The 25,297-nt window shown below is 57.7% G+C and overlaps 2 protein-coding genes across 7 annotated transcripts in view; both read left to right on the top strand.

Moving 5' to 3' along the window:
• Positions 1 to 16,291, top strand: part of LOC119112042 (uncharacterized) — a 33,973-nt gene extending 17,682 nt beyond the window's left edge. For 5 of the 6 annotated variants that reach the window (XM_037236011.1, XM_037236013.1, XM_037236014.1 and 2 more), the window contains exons 3-13: positions 218 to 376; positions 2,399 to 2,593; positions 3,014 to 3,133; positions 4,620 to 4,667; positions 9,228 to 9,339; positions 9,689 to 9,948; positions 10,343 to 10,595; positions 11,429 to 11,587; positions 12,235 to 12,387; positions 14,278 to 14,468; positions 14,928 to 16,291. In XM_037236011.1, coding sequence (XP_037091906.1) covers positions 218 to 376; positions 2,399 to 2,593; positions 3,014 to 3,133; positions 4,620 to 4,667; positions 9,228 to 9,339; positions 9,689 to 9,948; positions 10,343 to 10,595; positions 11,429 to 11,587; positions 12,235 to 12,387; positions 14,278 to 14,468; positions 14,928 to 15,037 — 1,760 coding nt within the window. In that variant the 3' untranslated portion in view covers positions 15,038 to 16,291. The remainder of the gene's footprint in view (positions 1 to 217; positions 377 to 2,398; positions 2,594 to 3,013; positions 3,134 to 4,619; positions 4,668 to 9,227; positions 9,340 to 9,688; positions 9,949 to 10,342; positions 10,596 to 11,428; positions 11,588 to 12,234; positions 12,388 to 14,277; positions 14,469 to 14,927) is intronic. The other variant, XM_037236012.1, reaches the window with a different exon arrangement.
• A 3,647-nt stretch (positions 16,292 to 19,938) lies between these two features.
• On the top strand, positions 19,939 to 25,077 carry LOC119112152 (protein PBDC1). Its single transcript, XM_037236201.1, has 4 exons — positions 19,939 to 20,147; positions 23,523 to 23,582; positions 24,173 to 24,313; positions 24,468 to 25,077. The coding sequence occupies exons 1-4, from the start codon at positions 20,049 to 20,051 to the stop codon at positions 24,687 to 24,689; spliced, it is 522 nt and encodes a 173-aa protein (XP_037092096.1). The 5' UTR covers positions 19,939 to 20,048; the 3' UTR covers positions 24,690 to 25,077.
• The last annotated feature ends 220 nt before the right edge of the window (positions 25,078 to 25,297 follow it).

A 25,297-nucleotide genomic window follows, 5' to 3' on the forward strand; every position in this document is an offset into this window, starting at 1 on the left:
CGGTCCCCACGGATCCATCCCCGTCACCGGCCGTCGCTGACCCTCCGCCGTCATCCAAACTGGACCGGTTCCCACGGGTCCATCCCTGTCACTGGCAATCGTTGGCCCTCCACCTTCTCCTGCGGCGGCGACCCGCTTCCTGCCGCCGCACCAGGTCACCACTGGCGTGCGGTGCGGTGCGGCGCGGTGTGGTGACGTGCCGCCGCCCGGCCGCCAGAGCGGATTGTGATGACACCGCTGCCGAAGCGCGGCACCACCTCGGCCATCCTGGTGGAGCGGGTGTCGGCGCCGCCGGCCGAGCCAGCCGCTGGTGGTGACGTGCACGTCGCCGGCGGCGATCACCACGGCATCGTTGTCAACAAGAGCAGCAAAACAGGTGAGGCCGCGCTGCAGAGCTGTCCTCGTCAGCAGCTGGAAATGGGCCAGGTTAGGCTCCCCTGTTACCTTCAACCACAGCAACAAGCAGGGATAGCGGTCTTTGACAGGGGCAGAGCTCTTTTTCATTGACAGCACCAGCTGTAAGTGGCTAATCAACATTTTGGAGGCGCGTTTTAGCTGGGCGACTGTACTGCCACACTCGGCCAGACCAGCCCCCGCGTAGCGGTGCGATGTGTGGACAGGGAGCTGCACTTCTCGCAGTCGGGTAGTGAGAGGCGACCGGCTGTTTAAGCCTTGTCACCGAAGTGCTCATTTTACTGTTTTATATTATCGTACGCCTCAACACGTCCTGACTGTCGGAATTGGCTAGTTTAGAATACATGTTTAAAAAAACTTGATCAAGCCGTCCTTGAATCTTTTTTCCGGCATCGGTAAGTGAACAGTGTAGCCCCAACAGCGCCGGTGCTGGTCGGGGCACAGCCGACGCCGGCGGCTCCCCTGTAGCGCGACAGGCGGGGTACAGCCGACACCGGCGGCTCCCCTGCAGCGCGACTGGCGGCGCCGCTCCGAGTGGTGCTCAGCGCCGCTGACCCGGCCGACGGGCGTCCGGCCCGTCATTGGTTTTCATCAGGGCCGCTCGCACGTCCGGCCGTCGGCCCGCGCGCGGAGTGAGGCGCCGCCTGCCGTCCCTCCCCTGGTCTGGCGGCGTAAATCTGTACGCTCCCCTCGCTTCTCAATGGCTTCCACCCGGAAGCGGGGAGCTAGGCTGGAAGACGGATGAGGCTCAGTGCACGGACAGCAACGTCCCCCTGCCTCGGCGGCGGCCCGCGTATGGGTGGGCTCGGTACTCTGCCGGGCGTCCCCCAGTCTCGACGCCGTCCTCGGTCGCGGGCCGCGGGTCCGTTAGCCGCAGCGACACGTTGGCACAGGCTTGGCCAGCATTTGTAGGGCATGTGGTTGTATGAGCGTGAAGTCCAGGGACATGCCTCGATTCCCTTTTGCGGTCGTGAGATGAATATTTGAACTCGTTCAACGGTGTTTGTAATTTTGACATTGCATATGCTGCTGGCACACATACGCCTGTGATCTATGAAGGATCATAGGCGTCGTTAACAAGGCAGTTAACGGACAGACGGTTATAGAGTTGCCAACACTATATCGTCACAATATATCACTCCGGCGCCTTGGTTTACGGACGTGTAAAGCCACAGCGATGGCGTTAGTGCCAGCAAGCGCTGCCCGTCTGTTATGATTTTGTCTGTCACGAACGGTGTAGTGATGACACGGCAGGCATTGCCCATCGCCAGACGTGCTCGGTAAAGTAATGCCGTGTGGCTATGATGTGATTGTGCGCCGTCCTGCCGCTCCCATTGTATTGATTGTGTCGTGCTCTCCGTATTCCCAAAACACCCCCCCCCCTCAAAAGGCCCATCCAGTGCTCCCCCTCATGGTCGCTCTGTTTCGCGAGCGATGCGGCGGTGCACTCGGCGGCCCAGTGGCGCGTGTTTGTCCGCCTGTGGCTGAAGGAGCGGCGGCCCCTTGGGCTGTATCCGTCCGGTCCCGGCGCCCCGCCTCCAGACCCTCAGAGCATCTGCCTGTTTGTCTGGCTGGCTAGTGGCGGCCGGCTGTCAGTGACAGGGTCCAGACGACCGGTGGGGGCCGTCAGCTGACCACGCCCATGCCCCAGGCCACGCCAGCCCCACTGGTCGTACGCACCAGCCTCTCCGGGCTTCTCGCCTGGCTGTTGGCGACTTCTTGTCCGTGTCATGGACTGTGCCAGCGTGCTTCTGGCTCAGATGTCTTGCAAATGTGTTCTGTCTGGCCGCCGGTGGTCCTTTGACCGTGCTGTTGACTATGCTGGCTTGTTTTCGGCTCAGGTCTACGTGGAACCGTTTTGCCCGGCTGGCTGGTGGTGACCCGGTATCCGTGCTACTTACTACCTTAGCTTGTTTTCGGCTCAGGTCTGACGTGAAGCCGTGTTGTCCGGTCGGCTGGTGGTGACCCGGTACCCGTGTTGCAGACTACTCCAGCCTGCCGCCGGCGCAGATGTCCCTCGAGTTCAAGGTGTTTCTGGTGAGCGCCGCCACTGGTATGCACACACAGGAGTCGCGCACCCTCCGCTTCTGGTTCAAGGACTACGTACCGGAGGCGGAGCAGGCGCGCTACTCGCAGGAGTTCTTCAAGGAGCTTGTCAGCCCGCTGGACTTCCCCAGAGGTCAGTAGTGTCCGTTACGGAGCTGTGCCGCGTGCGCGGTATGGACCTCTGCTCCGGGTATAACGGCCCGTCCTCCGTCCAGCGCTCACGTGGTAACTCGTTTCCAGGGTCAGCACGTACTCAACCTGAAATGTCAGCAGCCCTGCTGATCTGTACCAACAGCTGACGCCATGACAGCAGCCAGCGCTGTGCTGGCGCGGATCTAGCCGGCCACTGTCGGTGCCACTGCCGTTCGGGGACGATGTGACGGATGCCCGCGTGACTGGTGATAGGTCTGTGCAGTGCGCCCGGCCGCCGACGGGCGTCGGGAGGCCGCCAGAGCCCCTTCCGGCGCTGTGTTCGGTGCCCGTAATCAGTGGCGGTGCCTCGGGCGCGGCCCGCCACTGCCCGTCGCCTGACGCCCGCGCCTCGCGTCCGCAGACTATGTAGGCTTCATTAAGAAGATCATGAAGTTGATGCAGACGAAATACATAGACCTGCGGCGGACCGAGATCGAGCTGTGTCAGCTGACCGAGTCGGCCTCGGCGCCGGTGCGCCCCAGTGAGTACGCCCGTACCCGCGGCCCAGCCCGCCCGCCGCTGGACCCAGACCGTGGTCCCGCGGCGGGATAGGCTGCCGATGATTTGTGTGCCGTATCACGTCAGTGTGTCTGGCCTTTGGGCAAAGTCGGCAAACTGCGTGGCAGTGCGTCTGTTTTTCAACTCAACGCGGCGTCCCAGGTCGTGGCGGATAGCATATCGATGCCATGCTGAGTTATGTGGATCTGTACCGGTGCCGGGTCGGTCGCGCCTTCTCTCGCTCGGTGTGTCCATCTCCGCTCCGCCCCTGCCCTCTCGCTGTTGGTCCGTCTTCGCTCCGACCCTGCCCTCTCGCTGTTGGTCCGTCTCCACTCCGCCCCTGCCCTCTCGCTGTTGGTCCGTCTCCGCTCCGCCCCTGCCCTCTCGCCGTTGGTCCGTATACACTCCGCCCCTGCCTTCTCTGGCAGTGTGTCCATCTCCACTCCGCCCCTGCCTTCTCGCTGTTGGTCCGTCTCCGCTCCGCCCCTGCCCTCTCGCTGTTGGTCCGTATACACTCCGCCCCTGCCTTCTCTGTCAGTGTGTCCATCTCCACTCCGCCCCTGCCCTCTCGCTGTTGGCCCGTCTCCGCTCCACCCCTGTTCTCTCGCTGTTGGTCCGTCTCCACTCCACCCCTGTTCTCTCGCTGTTGGTCCGTCTCCACTCCGCCCCTGCCCTCTCGCTGTTGGTCCGTCTCCGTTCCACCCCTGCCCTCTCGCTGTTGGTCCGTATACACTCCGCCCCTGCCCTCTCGCTGTTGATCCGTCTCCACTCCACCCCTGTTCTCTCGCTGTTGGTCCGTCTCCAATCCGCCCCTGCTGTTGATCCGTCTCCACTCCGCCCCTGCCCTCTCGCTGTTGATCCGTCTCCACTCCACCCCTGTTCTCTCGCTGTTGGCCCGTCTCCACTCCGCCCCTGCCCTCTCGCTGTTGGCCCGTCTCCACTCCGCCCCCGCCCTCTCGCTGTTGGTCCGTCTCCACTCCGCCCCTGCCCTCTCGCTGTTGGTCCGTCTCCACTCCGCCCCTGCCCTCTCGCTGTTGGTCCGTCTCCACTCCGCCCCTGCCCTCTCGCTGTTGGCCCGTCTCCACTCCGCCCCTGCCCTCTCACTGTGCGTCCGTCTCTGCTCCGCCCCTGCCCTCTCACTGTACGTCCGTCTCCGCTCCACCCCTGCCCTCTCGCTGTTGGTCCATCTCCACTCCGCCCCTGCCCTCTCGCTGTTTGCCCGTCTCCGCCCCGCCCCTGCCCTCTTGCTGTACGTCCGTCTCCGCTCCACCCCTGTTCTCTCGCTGTTGGTCCGTCTCCGCTCCGCCCCTGCCCTCTTGCTGTACGTCCGTCTCCACTCCACCCCTGTTCTCTCGCTGTTGGTCCGTCTCCGCTCCGCCCCTGCCCTCTTGCTGTACGTCCGTCTCCGCTCCACCCCCGCCCTCTCGCTATGTGTCTGTTGCCGGTGGTTGACGCTGCTCTCCCCTCAGCCAGGCCGGGCTACATTCTGTGCTCGGTGGGAGCTCCTCAGCGCCCCTGTAAGATACGGCTGGGGCGCGCGCTGTCACTAATGCCTCACCGCTCTGCCACGGCCAGGGCGGTGGGATGCCGGAATGCTGGCCCGCTCGCTTACCCACTAACGTCGGCAGGGTGGCAGCGTGGCAGGGGCGTGAACGTACTAACTTTGGCTGTCGTGGTGTGACCGCCTCCGCACATTAACCCACTGACCGCGTCTTAGAACGCACTGAAGTCGGGCTGATGACTCGGTCTGAACTAACTCGCCGGCATTCTCTTCGGGCGTGCATGTCTACTGCAGCGGCGTTGGTCGGGCTCTTCCGCCGACTGTCTGTCATTGGCCCGGATAATCCGCCCACAGAAGTGCTGAACTGCTGCTAATTAACAAGCGTAGAGGTGCACGTGGAACTAACCCGGACTGCTGACAGCCTTATGCGTAGGAGATTGCCGGTGATGGCTTGCCCGACCAGCGGCCACTCCTGTCATCCCGTGTTGTCAAAAGATGTAGTGGATGCTGTTATGATTGTGCTCTGTGAGCGCCGGGGTTGACCCTACCGTGCGGTGCGGAGGCCGCGTGAGCCATGCCCCTCTGTTTGTGACGTGAAGCCCTGAGAGCCGCGACCGTGCGGCAGACGGGCTGCACAGTCCGGAGCGGCACGCACGGCTGCGGCCGCGGCGGCCGTCAGCCGGCGCCCGGCCGGTGCCCTGTCCGCGGCTGGCGCCGGCCCCTCCTCCCCGGCTGCCGGGCCTAGAGCGAACCGCTAGGGCCGGTCCAGCCGGGCTCGCCGGCGACCGGGCCCCGGAGAACACGACCAGAGGACTGAGGAACGGCGGCGCGGCGGCACTGCTCGGAGCGGAACGTCCGCCGGCGCTGGCTGGCGCTGGAGCGGCTGGAGCGGCACAGAGACGAGAGCCGCGCAGTAGCAACGCTGCTCGGAGAGCCGAGTTCTTCGGAGAGACACCGAGTCCGGGATATGAAGCGAGGACGCCCCTGTCGAAAAACGTGGTCTCGATGAGGGAGAAGAATGGAAGCGTGATCTCCCCGGACCGGGCCGGCGCCGCCGCTGCCAGCCGGGAGCGGGGTCCGAGAACCCCTCCAGCGCGTCACTCCAGTCTTGTGTACACCCCGGGCTCGCACAACGGGCGAGGACCTCTGCCAGGCGGGGCTAGTCAGGCCGGCACGCCGCAGCCGCCCCGAGCCGGCCTGGGCGGCGGCGTTGAGCCGAGTCGACAAAGCTGGGTGTATAGTTCGGCGCCCGGCCGCCTGCCGGCCAGCCGGGCGGCGCCTGGCTCGGACGGAACGAGACTGGGCGCTGAGCGGCGCCACGATAGAGCTGCGCCCCGCCCGGAGCCGGGCAGGAGCCCCGACCGGAGCCGCCAGCGCGACGCTGCCGACCGCCGAGCCGGAGCCGCGCCGGAGCAGGAGCAGCGGCCACTGGTCCGAGCCGCCGGCTACCGGACGTCCTACCGTCTGGCGCTCGGCACGGAGGAGGCGCCGGGCGCGAGCGGCCGCGCGCTGGAGCCGCGGGCCGGGGGAGAGCGCACCGCTGGCGAGGCGGCCGGCCGGTCGGCAGGACCCGGGACGGAGAGGCAGGAGGCTGGCGGATCCGGCCAGGCGGCCCGCCGCGGCTCGACCAAGCAGCACAGAGCCGGCGGCGACGAGCCCGGCTTTCGCCAGGGCTTCGAGCCAGAGCGTCGTAAGAATCGGGACGTCGGGTCGCGGCCGGGTGAGGCCGACCGGAGGCCGTCGAGGAGCGAGCGTCAGCCGCGCAACCCAACCCTGGTCCCGGCCCCACCGCCGACAGAGCCGAAGACCAGACCTGCCGTCTCGGCCCCAGATGACACCCCAGCGCCGGTGGTGCCGGACGAAGCCAATGTCGCCTCTCCTGGAACGGACAGCCTGGAGCGCCATCGCAAGCGCCAGCGCAAGATCATGTCCCTTCTGCAGGCCCGCAGCGTGCCGGCGGAGGTGAAGCAGCAGTTTGCGTCCGACGCGTCGCTCTCGACGGCTGAGAGTGGCAGCCTCTGCCCCAACGGCGACGAGCAGGACCGGCGGCTGAAGCGCGAGCGCAAGATCCGCTCGATGCTGCGCTCCTCCAACCTGCCGCCGGACATGAAGAAGCAGCTGGCGTCCGAGCTACTGCTGCCATCGGCCGGTTCGCAGCAGCATCTGGACGCGCTCGAGCCGCAGTCGCGGTCGGTCAGTGCGCCCTCGCTGCCGGCGCGGTGTGCGGATGCCCCCAGCAGCTCGTCGGCCGGCGCCGATGAGCAGCAGCGCCGCCGCGAGCGCAAGCTGCGCTCGCTGCTGGCCAAGGCCACCGTGTCGACCGAGTCGCTGGAGAACGGCTCGCCGTCGGGGAGCACCACCAACGTGGACCGGCTGATCGCCGAGATGAAGCGAGGAGATGTGGACCGTCCGCCGGCGCTGGCGCCGGCGGAGCAGAAGCGGGAACGGTCAGAGGTGGGCGGGGCGAGGAGCAGCACGGCCATCGCTGGAACCGCGCTGAGCGAGGCAGGAGCCGCCGGAAACGAGACGGTAGAGGACGACGGGCGGAGGAAGAAGGCTGGCGCAGCCGGGGGACTGGCGGGGACTAAGGCCGGCGACGCCTCCGAGCCGTCGCCGACTCGTCGGCCCGGCACGTCCGAGTCTTCACTGACGCGCAGCTCCGAGTCGCTGGGCCGGCCGGACCGGGTGACACCGGAGCGGCGGAGGCGGGACCGGCTCTCGGACCCGGGCGGCGTGGTGCGGGCGCGCCGCCAGCGCACCGCCTCCGAAACGGCGCGGGCCGACGACCTGAAGCGTTGGCCGCCGCCGGCCGACGAGTCGCGTAGCTGCGAGACGCTACACCGGCCGCGGCGTGCTGCGCGCCGGCCGGACAGCCCGTCCGGCTGCCTGCCGGGCGGCGGCCGGCGCGGCCGCTCGCCGGCGCCCGAGCGGCCACCGCCGCCGGCGCCGCCGCGCGCCCGCTCGCTGCCCGCCGCTGGCCGGCTGCACTTCCGCGAGGCGGCCCGCGCCCAGCTGTACCGCGAGCTCTACCGCAACTACCGGCGCCGGCAGCGGCTGATGCGCGATGCGGCGGCCGAGGCGGCGGCCGGACCGCCACGCCGCTGCGCCGTGGCCGAGCAGGCGGTACTGGCCGAGCCGACCGAGCCGATGCCGCCTGCCGAGCGCCGAGAGCGTCTGCTCCGGCTGGAGGAGGACATCCTCGAGGAGCTGCTCTTCCTGCTGCCTCACAGTTTGAGTGCGCGCTTGTACCACGGTGGGTGCGCTGGCCGGCGCGGGGCTGGACGCCATCCGCCAGTGCACTACTGCCGTGGACATGCGCGGGATTATTCGGCGTTGATTTTTGTGTGGTCGGGTTGGCACTTGACTCCGACAGGGACCTGTCTCGGAGAGGGTTGTGTGGCGAACGCAGATGTGGCTAAAGCGATGGCCAAGTCCAGATCGGTGTCCCGCGAAAATCCTGGCAAACTATTGCCGATATTGGCGTCGTATCTGGCGATTTCGATTTGATAAATGTTCTGTGGATGCCGATCGAGTGTCGACATGCTGTTATGAGCATCTTACATCCGTGGTGTTCTGCTGACGATGGCCGGCGGTGGGCTATGATTCTTTGGGTACTGTATGGCACGTTGTCCTCTTCCATTGTTTCGGTGGTGGGTACAATGCTGCTCTGTTATGTATGACGGCAGCACAGGAACGCGAGAACGTGGTGTTGGATTGCTGGCTCGGCCCCATCGAGTCAGCAGGGCGTGAGAGAGACGACGTCAAGTTTTTGCGGGTGTTGGTGTTGGAGTGGTGTACGCGTTCTCCAGCGAGCTTGCCACCACGTGGCGGCTGTATGAGCGACACTGCCGGGATGACCGCATGAGCAATGTTCATCATAGTCGTGGGCTGGTGACGGCATTGTTTATCCTTACAAACCAGGCTGGCGGTATATGTTTTGATGTCGGATATCTGCACAATGACTCACTATCAGCGATGGTGTGTCACATCTGCGGCGAACTCCCCAGGGGTTTGCAATACCGTATTCGAATGCTGTGATTCGGTTGTGCGTTGGCGATGCAGGGGCGTGGCATATGGTGCGCATTGTTACGCCACGCGTGGATGCTGCGCACGCATTACGTTATGCAGCTTCTTGAATGTGCTGCTGCGATACTTACATGCAGAGAATGCGTAGACATAGACGGGCTGGGGGTAATCACTCGACCGCATATGCGGGTGCACATTGCGCTTTAAACTGCGTCCCCGTGCATCCGTTCGGAGCTCCGTCCTGTCAGCGGTATGATCGAGGACAACGCGTCAGCCTGTTTGTTTGCCGTAATGGCAGCCAGGGGTGTGAGCCAGACACTCAGCCGCTGTGCCAGTGACGTATAACCTCGTACGCGCGTGGTTCTCGGGTGTTTATGATGAGTCGGTCGATTGAGTGTCCGCTTAACTCGCGATGACAGCGAGCGCCGGGCTGAGCGAAGGGGTGGTGAATGCATGTGACCGCAGAACGCAGCCGGCCATGTGACCTGGGCCGCGCTGAACGGTGGGGCTGACCCGCCGTGCCGCTGTGTGACCGCCGGCCGTGTTGCAGTATCGCCTGAGGAAGGCCACGCCAACGGCGAGGTGGAGCTGACCGAGGCCAAGGTGCTGGAGATGATCGAGCAGTCTTACCCGAACCCCATCACCGTGCAGCAGATGGCCAAGTAAGTGGCGGTCGGGCCAGGCGGTGGGTACCGCCGGAGCGGACCGACTGGTCCAGGGCGCAGACAACGCCTGGGATGCCGGCCGGTGGATAGTCACGTGAGTTAAGGTTGTGGGCGCGCGTCTGGAAAGCCGCAAGTAAGGACGCTGGTGTTTGTCTCTTACAGCACCGAACGTGCACTTCGCTGCTTACGGTGGGCCGTGTCCACGAAGCCGTTGTCACAGACCTGCCGCAGTGTGAGGATGAGTGTGAAGTGCTGTGGGTCTACACCCTGTGTCCGTGCCGTGTCCGTGTCCATGTCCGTGTCCGTGTCCGTGTCCGTGACGGCGGCGGTGTGCGGTCGTCCGCAGGCAGACGTACCGGGCCGCGGAGGAGATCCAGCTGCACCTGTCCAGTCTGACGGAGCGCGGCACCGTGCGGCCGCTCGAGTCCGGCGCCTACACGCGCGTCCAGCAGAACGACGCCGAGGTGACCGTCGTCAAGCAGATGCCGACCGTGGTCAGCTCCAAGCAGCCCACCATCGCCATCATCACGGCCAACTACTGCGAGAAGCTGGCCGTCGACGCCATGATCGTCAACAAGGAGACGTTCGTGCGGTTCACCACCGTCGGTGAGCGGGAGGGCCGAGGTGTGCCGTCTGTCGCGGGTCGGCGGGAGGCAGAGCGGGACAGAGCGGGCGCGTAGTGCTCGCCACTAGCTCCACAGCACGCTTTGGAGCGGCATGCTGTGACAGGCTCTTCTTGGTGCCATTCTGCAGACATGATTTTCAGTAACGCCTTTTTAAGTAGTGTAGGTGAGTTTGGTTTCTATTTGAGCAGGTTTTATTGGGTACAAATAACCACTACAATCGGCGCAACCGAAAATCTCAATAAACAGCAACAGCTATCAGTTCTTGTCATACGTCTAAGCAGCGGAGCTTTCTCCCTATCACCGCTCGCAGACAACACCGTTCCGCCGGAGCGCACGCCCCGACCGCGCCCGCCTGACCCGTCTCTGCCCCGCAGGCGAGTCCAACGTCTACACGCTGGGCAACGTCGGTGCGCACCGTGTGGTGTCGACCAAGCTGCCGACGGTGGGCCACACGCGCGGCGCCGTCATCGCCGCCGGCAGCACGACCACGCGTCTGCTGGGCTGCTTCCAGCAGGTGGAGCACGTCTTCCTGGTGGGCGTCGGCGGCGGCGTGCCGCACTACACGGACTACGCCCGCCACGTGCGGCTCGGCGACGTGGTGGTGGCCGCGCCCACCGACGGACAACGGTAAGCGGCCAGGACCGGCGCCGGTGGTGTGGGGAATTGGCCTCTATCGAGGGATATTGCATTGGGGACACCTTTTGATATTTAGTCCGAATCCTTTATATTTCGATTTGACCAGCGCCCACGCTAGGCTTATTGCGTGAGCCCTGACCCCACCACCCGGTCATCAAATTCCGATTTAACGGCAAACGTTTGCGGTCGATGCTTAACGTGCCGCTACATTTGGCATGGTCCGCTCTGCCTCTGGCGTCACCTGACCTATTGCGCGGCCGCTGGCACCGGTCCGCACGCTTTACTCGCCAGGGGCAAATAGCCAGCCCCTATAGCGACTCGAACTCACCCAGCTACGAATAGGTGGATTGGAAGGCAGACACTCAAACCAGCTGCGCTATCGGGAGGAAATGTGCTTTACTGTGTCTTGTTCGTGGGAGTAAACAGCTGTCATCTTCCCTCGTGCTAAGCATTTTGACTTTTAATTTTGATTTTCCTTTGTCCAAAATGTGCATTTGCAGCTCCAATACGAGTGAGTCATGGCTCAGCGGGCTGTGGACAGTATAGGGTCCATAATGTCCCGGGTATGTCGACGGCCTCCGTGCCGTCCGGGTGAGCGCCACGACAGTCTCCATACCGTCCGGGCGAGCGCCGCGACGACCTCCATACCGTCTAGGCGAGCGCCACGACGGCTTCCATGCCGTCCGGGCGAGCGCCGCGACGACCTCCATACCGTCCGGGCGAGCGCCACGACAGCTTCCATGCCGTCCGGGCTAGCGCCACGGCTTGTGTCGCCCTGGCAGCGCCGTCTTATCTGCTGACTGTGTGTATCTGGTGTGCCGCAGCTTTATCTACCTGCACTGCGAGCGGGCCAGCGAGCTGGAGTCGGGCGCGTTCGAGTTCGAGACCAAGTCGTGGGGCCCGCCTTGCCTCGACCTGCAGAACATCGCCGCGCTGCTCAAGCAGCAGGGCGAGGAGCACCCCGACTCTGCGCCCTGGGTCAAGTCAGTCGCTTGCGGCGTCCGCTCCGCTCCGCTCCGTCCTGTTACTTGTTACCTGTTACCTTTAACCGCCAGCAGACCGTTCCCCGCGCGCGGCCCTCTGTGGCCTCCCGATTGGAGACGGCGGGCCGTCCGCAGTGAAGGCGCAATAGCGTCTGACCCGCGTCCAGTCATGGCCGCACAGCACACAATGTGCAAACGTGTTTATGAACAAAGGTGCTGGGCGCAGTTGTCGTCGCAGGATATATCGACCCTCTGATGGGCGCTTGGGGACCTGCGAGTTGCACGCCTTGTTTGTTGTTGACCAGCTGGGACCTATTCTGGGTGCCAGGTGGGCGGTGTGTCACCAGTGTGTTTCGCTCCCCCCCCCCCCCTCTCTCTCTTTCTCTCTCTTCCCTCCCAGTGTGTGCCGTTTTACAAACGTTACCATTACTCGTCTGGGTATGGCGCCTACCCGTATGATGATGTTCCGCATACTAATGCCTCCCTTACCAGTATGACAATGTCCCGTATAATTATTTTCCACATGTGCTTCGATTGCCGGCAGATTGGCATTACCGTTTAGGTCAGCAGACCTGCCGCCTGGCATGCCCCATGTCGTTCCCCCCTCCCCCCGCTGTGCATTCAGTTGGCCTTTGTGTGTTGTCCAGGTACCTGGCGGACGGCCAGCAGCGGCTGCTGGAGCAGGACGCCGCCTTCGATCGACCGCCCGAGGACACGGACAAACTGTACATGGCCATCGGCGAGAAGGACTTGATCGAGGTGGCGCACCCGGCGCCCGCCGAGAGCACCCTCAACCTCAGGTCAGTCACGTCATACGCCGCGGGTAGCCTACTTACCCAACCGCCGGGGTAGTTTAGCAACCCACCCGTCAAAGGTAGTCTAGTTACCCACCCACCATGGGTAGTCTGGGTGCCCAACCGCCGAGGTAGTCTAATCACCCACCCGCCGAAGGTTGTGTAGTTACCCACCCGCTGGGCTTAGCCAAGTTACCCGTCCGCTGGGCGTAGTCTAGTTACCCACTCGCCGAGGGAAGTTAAGTTACCCACCCGCTGGGCGTGGTCTAGTTACCCGTCCGCTGGGCGTAGTCTAGTTACCCACTCGCCGAGGGATGTTAAGTTACCCACCCGCTGGGCGTGGTCTAGTTACCCACCCGCCGGTGGTAGTTTTAGTTACCCACTCGCCGATTTGTGGGGTTATCCACCCGCCAAGGGTGGTGTAGTTACCCACCTGCCGGGAGAAGTTTAGTTACCCACTCGCCAGGGGTAGTTTAGCTGTTGTCCCTCCATGCTTAGGCCCGAGCCTGGCATGGCACCGGTAAGTCACGGGTGCCTCCGGCCAGGTCTGGAACGTCACTGGACACCATTTGACCGTGCTGTGTGCTGTGCGCTGTGCGCAGGGAGCGGGGCCGGCCTATGGTCCACCTCGGGCCCGTGGTGTCACTGGACACCATTTGACTGTGTTGTGTGCTGTGCGCTGCGCGCAGGGAGCGGGGCCGGCCTATGGTCCACCTCGGGCCCGTGGTGTCACTGGACACCATTTAACTGTGCTGTGTGCTGCGCGCAGGGAGCGGGGCCGGCCTATGGTCCACCTCGGGCCCGTGGTGTCACTGGACACCATTTAACTGTGCTGTGTGCTGTGCGCAGGGAGCGGGGCCGGCCTATGGTCCACCTCGGGCCCGTGGTGTCACTGGACACCATTTGACTGTGTTGTGTGCTGTGCGCTGTGCGCAGGGAGCGGGGCCGGCCTATGGTCCACCTCGGGCCCGTGGTGTCACTGGACACCATTTAACTGTGCTGTGTGCTGTGCGCAGGGAGCGGGGCCGGCCCATGGTCCACCTCGGGCCCGTGGCGTCACTGGACACCATTTGACCGTGTTGTGTGCTGTGCGCAGGGAGCGGGGCCGGCCCATGGTCCATCTCGGGCCCATGGTGTCACTGGACACCATTTGACCGTGTTGTGTGCTGTGCGCAGGGAGCGGGGCCGGTCTATGGTCCATCTCGGGCCCGTGGTGTCACTGGACACCATTTGACCGTGTTGTGTGCTGTGCGCAGGGAGCGGGGCCGGCCCATGGTCCATCTCGGGCCCATGGTGTCACTGGACACCATTTGACCGTGTTGTGTGCTGTGCGCAGGGAGCGGGGCCGGCCCATGGTCCATCTCGGGCCCATGGTGTCACTGGACACCATTTGACCGTGTTGTGTGCTGTGCGCAGGGAGCGGGGCCGGCCCATGGTCCATCTCGGGCCCATGGTGTCACTGGACGCTATTTGACTGTGTTGTGTGCTGTGCGCAGAGAGCGGGGCCGGCCCATGGTCCACCTCGGGCCCGTGGCGTCACTGGACACCATTTGACTGTGCTGTGCGCAGGGAGCGGGGCCGGCCCATGGTCCATCTCGGGCCCGTGGTGTCACTGGACACCATTTGACCGTGCTGTGTGCTGTGCGCAGGGAGCGGGGCCGGCCCATGGTCCATCTCGGGCCCGTGGTGTCACTGGACACCATTTGACCGTGCTGTGTGCTGTGCGCTGTGCGCAGGGAGCGGGGCCGGCCCATGGTCCATCTCGGGCCCGTGGTGTCGCTGGACACCATTTAACCGTGTTGTGCTCTATGGGCAGGGAGCGGGGCCGACCCATGGTCCATCTCGGGCCCGTGGTGTCACTGGACACCATTTGACCGTGTTGTGTGCTGTGCGCAGGGAGCGGGGCCGGCCCATGGTCCATCTCGGGCCCGTGGCGTCCGGTCGCCAGGTGGTCAGCCACGATCAAATGAGACAGGAGTTCTCCAGCCAGGTCGGCATCCTGGCGTACGACGCCGAGTACGACTCGGTGGTCGAGAGCATATACGGCAACAGGAAGGACAACTACATCTTCATCAGGGGCATCGCCGGTGAGCGTCTGACAGGCCATATGGCGGTGACCTGGTCGTGCCTGGGGCAGGAGGGCGGCTGCTGTTGGCACCACGTACACCAACTTCGTCGCTCGTGTTGAAACACGTGACTGGCGTAATCTGCGCGTGTTGTTGCCTGATGTCGGAGGGAAGCCAGCCTGTTTAAAGACAAGGAGTGGAACAGATGTTTATGATTCAGCAGCTGCCTCCGTGTAGTTTGTGAGCCGACCAGTTGCGGCCGGGCAGGCCGGTTACCACGTCAGTGACGGCCACTGGCAAGGGTGCCAGCGGTGGCAAAAGAGTGGTGCGTCGTCTGCCCATTGGTTTATTTTCCAATCATTCTCAACCGGAGCGTTCTCAGGGGAGAGGCAGCTTCGCATGCGGCCCGTTTGTGCCGTTTCCGACCTCTTCCCAGCTCGCTGTCTGACCCGCAAGGACTGACCCCGCGTGGCATTTCAGACTACAAGGACGGCAGTCGGGGCCGCGAGTGGCAGCCTTACGCCTCGCTGACGGCCGCCAGCTTCATGAAGGCCGTCATTTGCGCCATGGACCCGCCCAACGACGCGTGAGGCGGCGGCTGGCCGGCCGGGCGCCGAACGAGCAGTGCCGCCGGGCGCCGCGCCCGAGACGGCACGGCACGTGCCCCTTGGCACACCGCAATTATTGTTTGTGCGTTTTATATTATTTAAAGTATGTGTTCGTTGCGATGAAAGCTTACGCATTTTGTATTTGCGAACCGTGGCGACGGAGGCTGGACTGGATGAGTGTGTCGGTGGATGGGGCGGCACGATAGGGTCGGGCCGGTCGATTGGACTTCCTCTACTGGCAGCTGTGAAACTCTCCACTGCCGTTTGTTGTATTCATAATGTTGTGTCATATGCAGCTCAGAATACCATCCCATGCCTTCGGATGCTATGCCCTGACAAGTGAGAACTCTTGCACAGTTAATTAATAACTGTAGCTCATAATACCACTCTATGCCTTCGGATGCCTATGCCCTGATAAATAACAACTCTAACTTGACTGTCACTTTCACTCGCCTCGCTTGTGACCTGTCTCGAAGTTTGAATCGATACCGAGCCTGCCGGCGACACTTCTGAATTCATCGCGACGTTTCGTGAACTGAACTGTATTGTTGGCGTCGTTTCATCAGCTCCCCGCGTTTTCATGTGACGTTTAGCAGTTTTTGAATAGGCGACCCTCGCCGTTGGGCGCCTAAACCGCTGCTGCTGCGTTGTTGACCCGGTCGGACTCGCTGTGGCGGTGGGCGCAACTGAGGTGTGCTCGTCTGCTCAAGCTGTGCACGTGTGAGGCATTGGTACGAGTCGCGCCGCTGCCGCGTCCTCGGTGACACCGGGCAGTGTTCCCTGGCCGCCATCCAGCCTGTCATGGACGCCCCGTTCCTCAACACCAGCGCGTCTAGGTTACGACCATGCGCCGGCCACGTCCACCACCCTCGCTAACTCTGTCGTGGCGCTGGAGGTCACCGCCCGCACGTGGAGGGACCTCGCTATTCTGCATCCGTCCTCTTCACATGCCATATTTTGATGCGTTCTTCGATTGTGTTAGCAATGTCTAGAAATCTGGACGTGCTCTTTGTGCGCATTCCTTGCATTTTCTTCTCTATGTGGCCATTTCCGTTCATGTGCTCTAGTGTACGCATGAGTCGCTCCACTTCATTCTGGGGCTGTAATTCCCTGCTTCCCTAGTCCGGATGCTGCTCGGTAGGTGCTACGAGTGCTTGCCCTCGTCCTGAATAACAATTATGAAGGAAAGTGTCGGAGCGTTGGTGAATAAGTGTTAATTATACCAAGAAAAACTTGTGTGGGGTGTAACATTCGGAAAGTGAGAAGCGTTCGTGGAAGTCATTACGGCGTTCGTTTGGCCCAAATTACGGCCGGGGCCGTGACGCATTAGATGTGCGAGCTAGTCAGCTATTGCATTACGTGAATATTTGCAAGTGAGTAAATATTTCCTTATTGCATTCAGTAAAGATGTCGCACCCAGTGAGGCGGCCGCCTGTGCCGTGGTGTATTGCTTTCACCGTGTGCGCTGCCGCGTGAGCAGTGCGGTGGGAATCGCCGGAGCTCGGGCTATCCGCGGCTGTCTGAGGCGCCCGCGCCGCCTGCGGGGCTCGACCGGTCGCGTCACCGCTGCAGGGCTGGTCCCGCGCGGGTGTGGTGATCCGCTCTGCCTAAAGCCCAAGACTATGTTATGAAACTTCTCGGAAAAAAATATATCTGAGCTACCAGAATCCACCTACTGGCACTTGAAAAACCGACAGTTTGAGGGATACAGACAGCCCCATTCGTTCTGTCCACACCGCTGTAATGTAGCTCACCTACTCGTGCCATTCGGCTCAGCCAACGCGTTGGATTTGAATATCCTGTTCTCTTCTAAGTAATAGCTCTCGTGAATTCAAGGCAGGGGTACTGGACTTCCTCATACCAGACCGAGGACTGGATCCGCTTACCCGAGTATAACATTACGGTGCACGTTGCGCTGAGCTGCTGAAACCGTAATGTGAATGCATATGTACAGCACGCACGTGCTTGCAATATGCCACAATATTCCTTAATTAAAACTGTGACTCATCGTTTCCGTGAAGTAGGGACCAGAAAAGGACTACGGGGTTCCTTAATAAGTAGATGATTAGGGTGACCGTTTGCGTCAAAGTGAAAGTTTAGGGAACAAAGTAACAGAAACCCCTTAGATTGCAACTGCGTTACAAAACGAACCCAAGCGATGTTGATCGCGCAGCAAGCTGCACAGGATACGGCATTGTCACAGGGCCTTGCACGCGGCGCCATCGTATCCCTGCCAGATTTGTGATTGATTCCGGTTCAACGGAGTCAAGTCGGACTGCAATTCAAGGATAAATGATCAGTCGCGAGGTCGATCCTGACAATGGCAATTCAGGGACGACAACTGATGAGGTAAACGGCCCATTACTCCATGAAGGCGTCATAAACCATGCACCCGGGTAGCAATAAAGTTATTTCAACTTTTCCTTCAATTAATGAGTTCATCGGGAGTCATACACATGGTGGATATTATGGTTTCAGGTCATAAAGGTAGAGCATGAAAAGGCATGCACAAAAGGTACACGAAAATGATGCGAGCAATGATCAGAGCTAAAACAGACCTGTCAACGCACTATGATACAGATCAGATCAGCTGTCAGTGGTTAAAATCGCATCGCGTATGGCGGCCTTACACGCGTTCAGTGCTGTGACATGGCGGGTGCACGATGGCAGGCGGTTCCAGGCTAATTCGATTCAATACGAAAACGGCCTCTGTGATGTGCCAGTCGGTGTGTGGCAGGTGCAGAGTACGTACGTCCCAGGCGCACGATTTACGACTCGAATCAGCGGGGCGGGAGGCGCAATATCCTTTGGGCCACCACCGATAGTATTACAGATTCCATTTCATTATGAGCCTATTAAAATAATATCTTTATTTCGGCGATTCAATCTTGATTCTGCTCTGAATTTACGTAATCACGATCTACACTGCTATCCACCAACAAGGGAACTTGAGGCTCGGGGGATCGAAGCCCTTGGTAGCGAGGAACTAAGTGAATGACCAAACCTGTTGATAGCCCCGTGCTCCGAGCCTATTGAACCGATCGACATCAAACCGTCTCCATCAGGTCAAAGGTCACTATTAGTGCAAAAAACAGGCAAATAAGGCTGCAGACAACCCCATGCTCCGAGCTTTTAGCACCGATCGGCATGAAACCTTCACCATTCGATGCGCCACAGTAAACCTCCTATCCTTTACAGAACATAGTGACCTTGGATCAGGTCAAATGTCACCAAAAATGCCCAAAACCACCAAAATTAGTTGCAGACAATCTCATACACCGAGCCCATGGCACTGATCAGCATGAAATCTTCATCAGTTGATGCGCCATAGCTGACATCCTATCCGCGTTAGAACATGGTATCCTTGGGTCAGGTTAAAGGTTACCACAAATAGTAAAAACCGGAAAAACAGTTGCAGACAGCCCCATGCCCCTATTGGTAAAAGTTTCATGCTGATCAGCCATAGGCTCGGAGCATATAGCGCTCTGCAGTGAATTCTGGTGGTTTTGGGCGTTTTTTTTCGTGACCTTTTACATATTCCAAGGTCATTTTGTCTGGAAGGATATGATATCGACCATGGCGCATTGATTGATGAAGGTTTCATGCTGATCGGTGCTCAGGCTTGGAGTATGGGTTGTCTGCAACCCTGTTTTCCGTTTTTTTATTTATGGTAACCTTTGACGTAGCCCAAAGTAATAATTCTGGAAAGGATAGTCATTGACTAAGCGGCATCGAATGACGAAGTTTTTTGGTGTCGAGCGGTGCTGTTGCTCAGAGCATGGGGCTGTCATGGCATATATAGGCTCGGAGGATGGGCTGGTTTAGTCGATCGTTTACTTCCTCCCATTTAGTGGACAACACTGCTTCGTCGCCATCCATGCAGAAAGTCGTAAGTACGGCACCGCAGTATATATTTTCTTCAACTAACACTTCCAGCAAGCTAGGATGCGGTTTCGTTAGCAGCTCTGAAACCGCTGACACCAAGTCACCATCTTGACCTTCAAAAATGCATAAACCTCTGGGGCATTGCAAGTAAGTCCAAATTCAGAAACCGCCGGCGGATCTGCCTGGAACCTTTACCAGAAAATAGAGCATACGCGATTTGATCAGCCGTTGTAATACTGGTGGCATCTGGTTGCCATCCTTAACCTTCAAAACCCGCATAAACCACTTTAGGGCATTGCAACCGAGTCCACGCACGGAGGCCGCTGAACAAATCTGCCTGGAACCTTTACTAGAAGATAAAGGACACGATTTCATCAGCCGTTCTGAAACTGGTCACCTCAGGTTCCCAGATTTACCCTAAAAAACCTTATAAACTACTTTGGGACATTACAACCAATTTCAAGCACGGAAACTGCTGAAGAGATCCGCCTGGAACCTTTACCAGAAGAAGACACGCATGCGATCTCATCAGCCGTTCCAAAACTGGTTACCACAGGCTCCCATCTTCACCTTCAAAATCCGCATATGTGGCGCGCGGCGTATCTATCCGCTGCGGGCCACATGCCGTTTTTTTTTTTACTGCAATTAGGTTATTCTCATCACGTGTGTATTTTTGTAAGCCCGGGGACTGGATTGAAACAGGTTAGCTTCAGATGTGGCGCGCGGCATCTGCATCTGTTTCGCAAAAGTCTAGGTAATGTCGGCGCGCCAATGTTTTCGCCACCATTTGCAGTCGCCCCCTGTCAGTCGGCTTATGACAGGGAATTGCTTCCATGGTAATTATCTGCAGATCAATACTGTGGGCCAATTAACTGACTGCCCGCTGTACCAACCAAGCGCTGTCCTTATTTGGTAGCCTGTGTGCCCCACTCAGGCCGACAAAAATGGAGCTTTGCAGACAGATGTACGATTCTCGGAGCTCTACGTGACATGTGCGTTGAGTTATTAGGCCGGGCGGTGTGCTGGGCCGCGTGGTGCACATGTGGTGTGTGAGCAGCCCATAAGGAGTAATCGCCGGTTAATCTGAGAAGTGGTTTAGCCTGCAAATATGGCTTTGCCGGATGAGATTGCCCAAGCCATTGGAATTCAGGGTCTAGGGAATGCTGCATCTGTATTGAGCAGACCTGCTGACGAATTTGGCAATGATGTGAGTTGGCATTCGTGCAATTCAGGGCGGTGAGGATGTGCGCGGATGAAGTCGTGTTCCCTTCTCAGCAAGGAATATAAACTTCATCTTCAGCATCCCATATGTAGAGGGTTTGTTCCACACCTACACAGGGCTTTGCCTCTGGGATACTGTATCAGGTATCCCACATTGTTTGCTAGATTATAGGGTGTTGCTGGGCAGTTCAGTCATCTTTTCTGCACCAGATTGTGAAGAAATGCCTTACTGAACATGCCAAGTATACTTTCATGTGCAGCATGCTCTGAGTTTGGTTCAGTTCCTGCTAGATCAGTCCAAAGAGAGGCATCATATTGGGGGTTTGGGATGTTACGGTGATAAACGCAAGGAGAAATTCCTCTTGGATATTTTCAAGGAAGGTAAGTTACAAATGGGATGCTTTCAAGCATGAACTGGTTTTAGAATACATATATGCTAGGCTCAGCACTTTTATGTTACTTTGCACCTTGTGCAGTGAATGTATATTTTAGACTGGGGTCTACCAGCATTGAAAAAAATTAGTTGGGACTTTGGCACCAGAGAGGTCAATATCCATTAATGCTCTGAGAGCTCTGTCCTCTCTCTCATCTTTGCCTCAACCATGCCTTGATGAACTGCTATTACATTGCCCTTTTACCTTGATCCCCTACATCTTGACCTTTCCACACAATTTTCAACTGAAGTCCTAAGTAAGGGGAGAAGTTACATCCATTGGAACTGATGACATGTTTGTAGTGGCATGGAATCATCAGCATACTTTTGATTGAACTTTACCTCACTGGGGGCCACACAGTGAAGGCTGAGGAAGGGATTTCTTTATGAAGGCTGAGGAAGGAATTTCAGCCAAAATAATTATTGGCAAGATTGGTGCACATGAGTGTGCAATTATGATGCCACAGGTCAGAATGTTCAGATGTTATTGTTGACTGAAAACACTTGCACACTTGGTTGTGCAAGAGTTTTGATGAATCACTACTTGGACATCAAGAGTACACTTCTGTTTGATTGCTCTGTCGCTGATCATAAGCTGATGTCGGTTCATTGCACAGGAATGTATATGCATATTACTTTCAAAAAAATGTGCCAAGCTTCTTGTGAAGAGGAACCATTGGCTGGGCAATTAGCATTCCCTGTTTTTTTCCAAGGGTGTACCATGTCCTTTCCACAATCAGTTTGGAATATTGTAAGGCTAAGAGACAAGGCATCTGTATAAGCTGGTGCACTCACTGAAGCTGAACTTCGCTGTTGGAAAAAATGACTTAGTGCCATTGAAATTCATTAGCAAAATTTTTTCTGTCATATCTAGGTGTGTTTCACTAAAAGCATGGGAATTCCTAGGTTCCCAAGCATGGATGGCCAATTGAAGATCTGAGTTCTCAGGGTGTGGTGGCCCATAAACTGTTGATGCCTTTCTTTTGAAGATGTTAGCACAGATAGAATGCTTTGTTCAGTTAATAAGCTCTTCTTGTATAGGACAGGAAAAGGCTGTTTATTGCAAGCAAGACAGATATGTTGCATCATGAATGCACCAGGAGACCATATAGTAGTGTCACAATATTAGTTCCATGGCAAAAAGTCCTACTGACAGGAGAGCTGCAACATTACACTGCATTATTTCTTCTGAAAAGTAGCTGGAGGCCACTTATATGTTATATTCATTTTACTGCAAAGACCCTGTGTAACATGAGTGTGATACATCCAAATGTTTATTTGAAAAGCATATACCTGCATCACTTCTACAGCAAAAATGTATGTGTGTCATGAGTGCTTAACAGCAAAACATATGCAGCATTAACATATATCCATGAATGACTTTACAGCAAACATATATGGTCTTCTTATATACATAGTATTACTTCTGCAAATAGCATGACCTTAGTGTGACATAACAAAACTTATACTAAAAAAGTTAAACTTGTCCTTACACCTACTGCAAAAAGCTGTGTAATTCTTGCTTGTAAGCAAAATTGCTTCTGCTGTCGATACTGTCATGCCACATATTTTCTATACTGCACTCAACATACTTCACTAGGTATAGCTGTCTCTACATGGGCAGTCAGTCATCTTACACTCATGTGACAAGCCTCAACAAAAAACTGGAGGGGGCAAGTACAAACATGCCTGGCCAAGGAAAATCACAATAGGGGTGCCTTCTTCATGGTGTCAATACATAGTGCTCCAGGTAATATTACATTTTTGTTGACAGCTTCACAATGGCAATAGATCTACACCATGTGCATTACGCAGTCTTGTCAAAAAAACTTGGCAAGCACAGGGTTTTAGTGTTGTGAACAAGGGTGCAGTTTCCTATATTCCATTGGACAGGGGGCTCCAGCCCCCTCGCTGCCTAACTTGGGCTCCGGCCTGTTTGAGAAAAAATAGGCCAGTTCCTAGGAGAAACCCATTTGGTGGCGTATTTCGGGAACAGGCTGGCTGCGTAATTTTGCACTCGCCACATTTATTTAGGAAACTACGCCCCTAGTTGCAAAACATTCGGGTGATAAGCAGGGGAAAACATCCAAACATGCCCCAGAATGCGTAAAACACATCATTTGCCCTGAATGTGACATATCCTCCTACCACAGATGAGAGGTGGATAGGGTTCCTGACTGAATAAACTAAACCCCTGGTGTGGTGTTCACCAAAATGCGACACCACTTCTTATGTGAGGCTTTTGTGCTACACAGGAAGTCTAATGCCGGAAAAATGTTTGTCAGTCATTGAGATTCCGCAGCCAAAACTACAGCCTTTACTAATGTACCAAGCATGACAAAACGACAAAATAACGTGAAATGAATTGAAACAATTTTTGCATTGGCACCACGAGATTTCAATTCCAGTATTAGTGGTTGTGGTTCCTTCCTTTCTTGTGAATTGTGCCTACATCCCCGCTAGGTGTCCACACATTTTGCACTCCGCGGCTAAGTATTAGCAGTTGAAGTAATGTCGTATTTACACAAAGGCGGGTGTGCATTTTTGAAGCATAGATTGTGTCTTATAGTGCTAATGTCGCCCATAAGTCCGTGGTGGAAGTAATGCCGTGTATTAGTAATGGCAGTAAGTTTTGCCGCAAAATGAATGACGGGCTCAAATACGATGCCTATGTGCGTTAACATTAGCAGTAACGTCATAGCACTCTTGACCGCAGCAGTTTTGCTGTAGCACTGATGTGAAGCATGCGCAGCTCTGTTTCTCTTGTTAACTTATCTGTGTGGAATGTTCGGCCTCATACCCTCGTTGAATTACGCAGCGCCCAGTTATCATCGCATCATGTGCAGGGATTTTTATTTTGTGCATGTTGCCATCACATACGGAAAGGTCCTAGATATAAATATACGTCTAACATTATTGTATTTTCAGGCATCGTTGGAAGCAGCTTGGGCAGTAAAAGCTTCAGAACACGCTGACGTATACTTCAATGTAAGTTCCTCATTGGGTAGTTGAGTCATGGAGTCTGTCATTGTAACGCGTCAGCCAGATATTCCTGAGTCATTATCTTTCCTGCCTTGTTGGCTAATACTTAATCGTATGTTTATTATATGTATGTCCGTCCCGGTGGCTCAGTTGGCAAGAGCGTCTGCCTTCCGATCCACCCACTCGTGGCGAGTTGGGTTGGAGTAGCTTTAGGTGCCAGCTATTTGCCTCTGACAGGTATGGCCTGCGGCCGGTGGCAGCGGTCGCGCTAAAAGTCAGTTGACGTCAGAAGGCAGGACGGACCGTGCCGAGCATTGCGGAATGTTAAAATTTTGCCGCTAAATTCTGCCGTTTCCCGGAATTGCGCGATCGGACAGTAGGGGTCAGGGCTCACACAACAAGGACTGCTTGGTGTGAGTGCTGATCCCAGAAATCCATCGATTCACATGATTTGGATAAAATCCTTAGAAGAAACATGCTGTATTTTCAACTCAGAACTGTCTAACTTACGAGGGGTTGAATTATATTTTGGTACTGTTCATGGCTCACTTGTCTGTTTTGAAGGAACTGTAACTGGTCGTCAACTGATGCCGCAGATTATCTGTTCTGTGGACCCCAAACTGCTGCGTCTGACGCCGCACGATGACGAGATCTACAAACGGTTCCGCGAGCAGTTCCCAGAGCTGCCCGTCCAGAAGCTGACCACCGACCAGATCAAGAATGAGGAGGCCAAGAAGGTGAGAACGCTGGGCACGCCTGCGACCGTCGGGGGAGGGGGGGGGGGGGACATGGAAGGCTGCAGCTACTGTTTGTCTGCCTGGGAGGCCTGCGGTCTCAGCGCGCCCGAACGCCGCTCTCAAGTGATCCTTGCGCCGTCCGTTTGCGTCACAGGAGTGGCGCGCGTTCTGCAACAGCTTCGAGGGCAAGGTGGAGGACTTCAGCTTCGCCACGCTGCTGCGGCTGGACAGTGGGGACGAGTACTCGCAGGACAACACCGAGGTGGTGCCGCGCGTCCAGTTCTACGCCGTGGAGCTGGCCAGGAACCGCGAGGGACACAACGACAGTGTCAAGCTCAAGTTCAAGCCGCAGCCCCGCGCCAAGGCGGTCGGGTAGTCGAACGCCCGGTCTGTGACGTGATGAGGGGAGGGGGGGGGGGGAGACATACTGACCGGAGCACGCGGGCGCATCGTCTAGCGTGTGCGTGATGGGGAGGGACGGAGGGAGGGAGAAAAGAAATGGCGGCGGGTTGCGCGGTGCTTTGCGGCATAGAAGAACTGCGTCCCCAGTCCTCCGTTGTTTGCAATCTTGTGCATTTTCAGCAACGTGTTGATCGTCCGCCACGGGCTACTGTCGTGTTGGAGCTACTTGTCGATTGGAATGTCTTGGCTGCGCATGTACGATGTACGTGATGATACGTTTTTTCTCGAAAATGTGCAACAATGGTCTAAACTACTGCGGAGGCTCTGACTTGAATAGCAAAAAAGCACGCGATGCGTAAGTACAGCCTGTTTAATAATTATCGGCCGCGACACAGACGGTGGCAATCTATGCAAAGAAATGTTTGAGAGCCACTGACGGGATCAGATTGAAATCGGATTACAGTGTTGCGTGGTGGCCGGGACGATTCTCACCCCAGACGGCTGCCCGGTGAAAGGTCAACTCAGGCCCGTTCGTCTCATGGCTCGCTTGGCGAGAGCTTGGCATCGTATAAGGTCGGGTTG

This window comes from Pollicipes pollicipes, unplaced genomic scaffold (genome assembly GCF_011947565.3).
Source record: "Pollicipes pollicipes isolate AB1234 unplaced genomic scaffold, Ppol_2.1 Scaffold_7261;HRSCAF=8764_pilon_pilon_pilon, whole genome shotgun sequence".
In the NCBI taxonomy this organism is placed as follows: domain Eukaryota; kingdom Metazoa; phylum Arthropoda; class Thecostraca; order Pollicipedomorpha; family Pollicipedidae; genus Pollicipes; species Pollicipes pollicipes.

Coding starts and splice junctions, on each gene's coding strand:
- LOC119112152 (XM_037236201.1), top strand. CDS start 20,049: ATGGCTTTGCCGGATGAGATTGCCCAAGCCATTGGAATTCAGGGTCTA. Junction 20,148..23,522: donor CTGACGAATTTGGCAATGAT/GTGAGTTGGCAT, acceptor TTGTATTTTCAG/GCATCGTTGGAAGCAGCTTG. Junction 24,314..24,467: donor AGAATGAGGAGGCCAAGAAG/GTGAGAACGCTG, acceptor TTTGCGTCACAG/GAGTGGCGCGCGTTCTGCAA.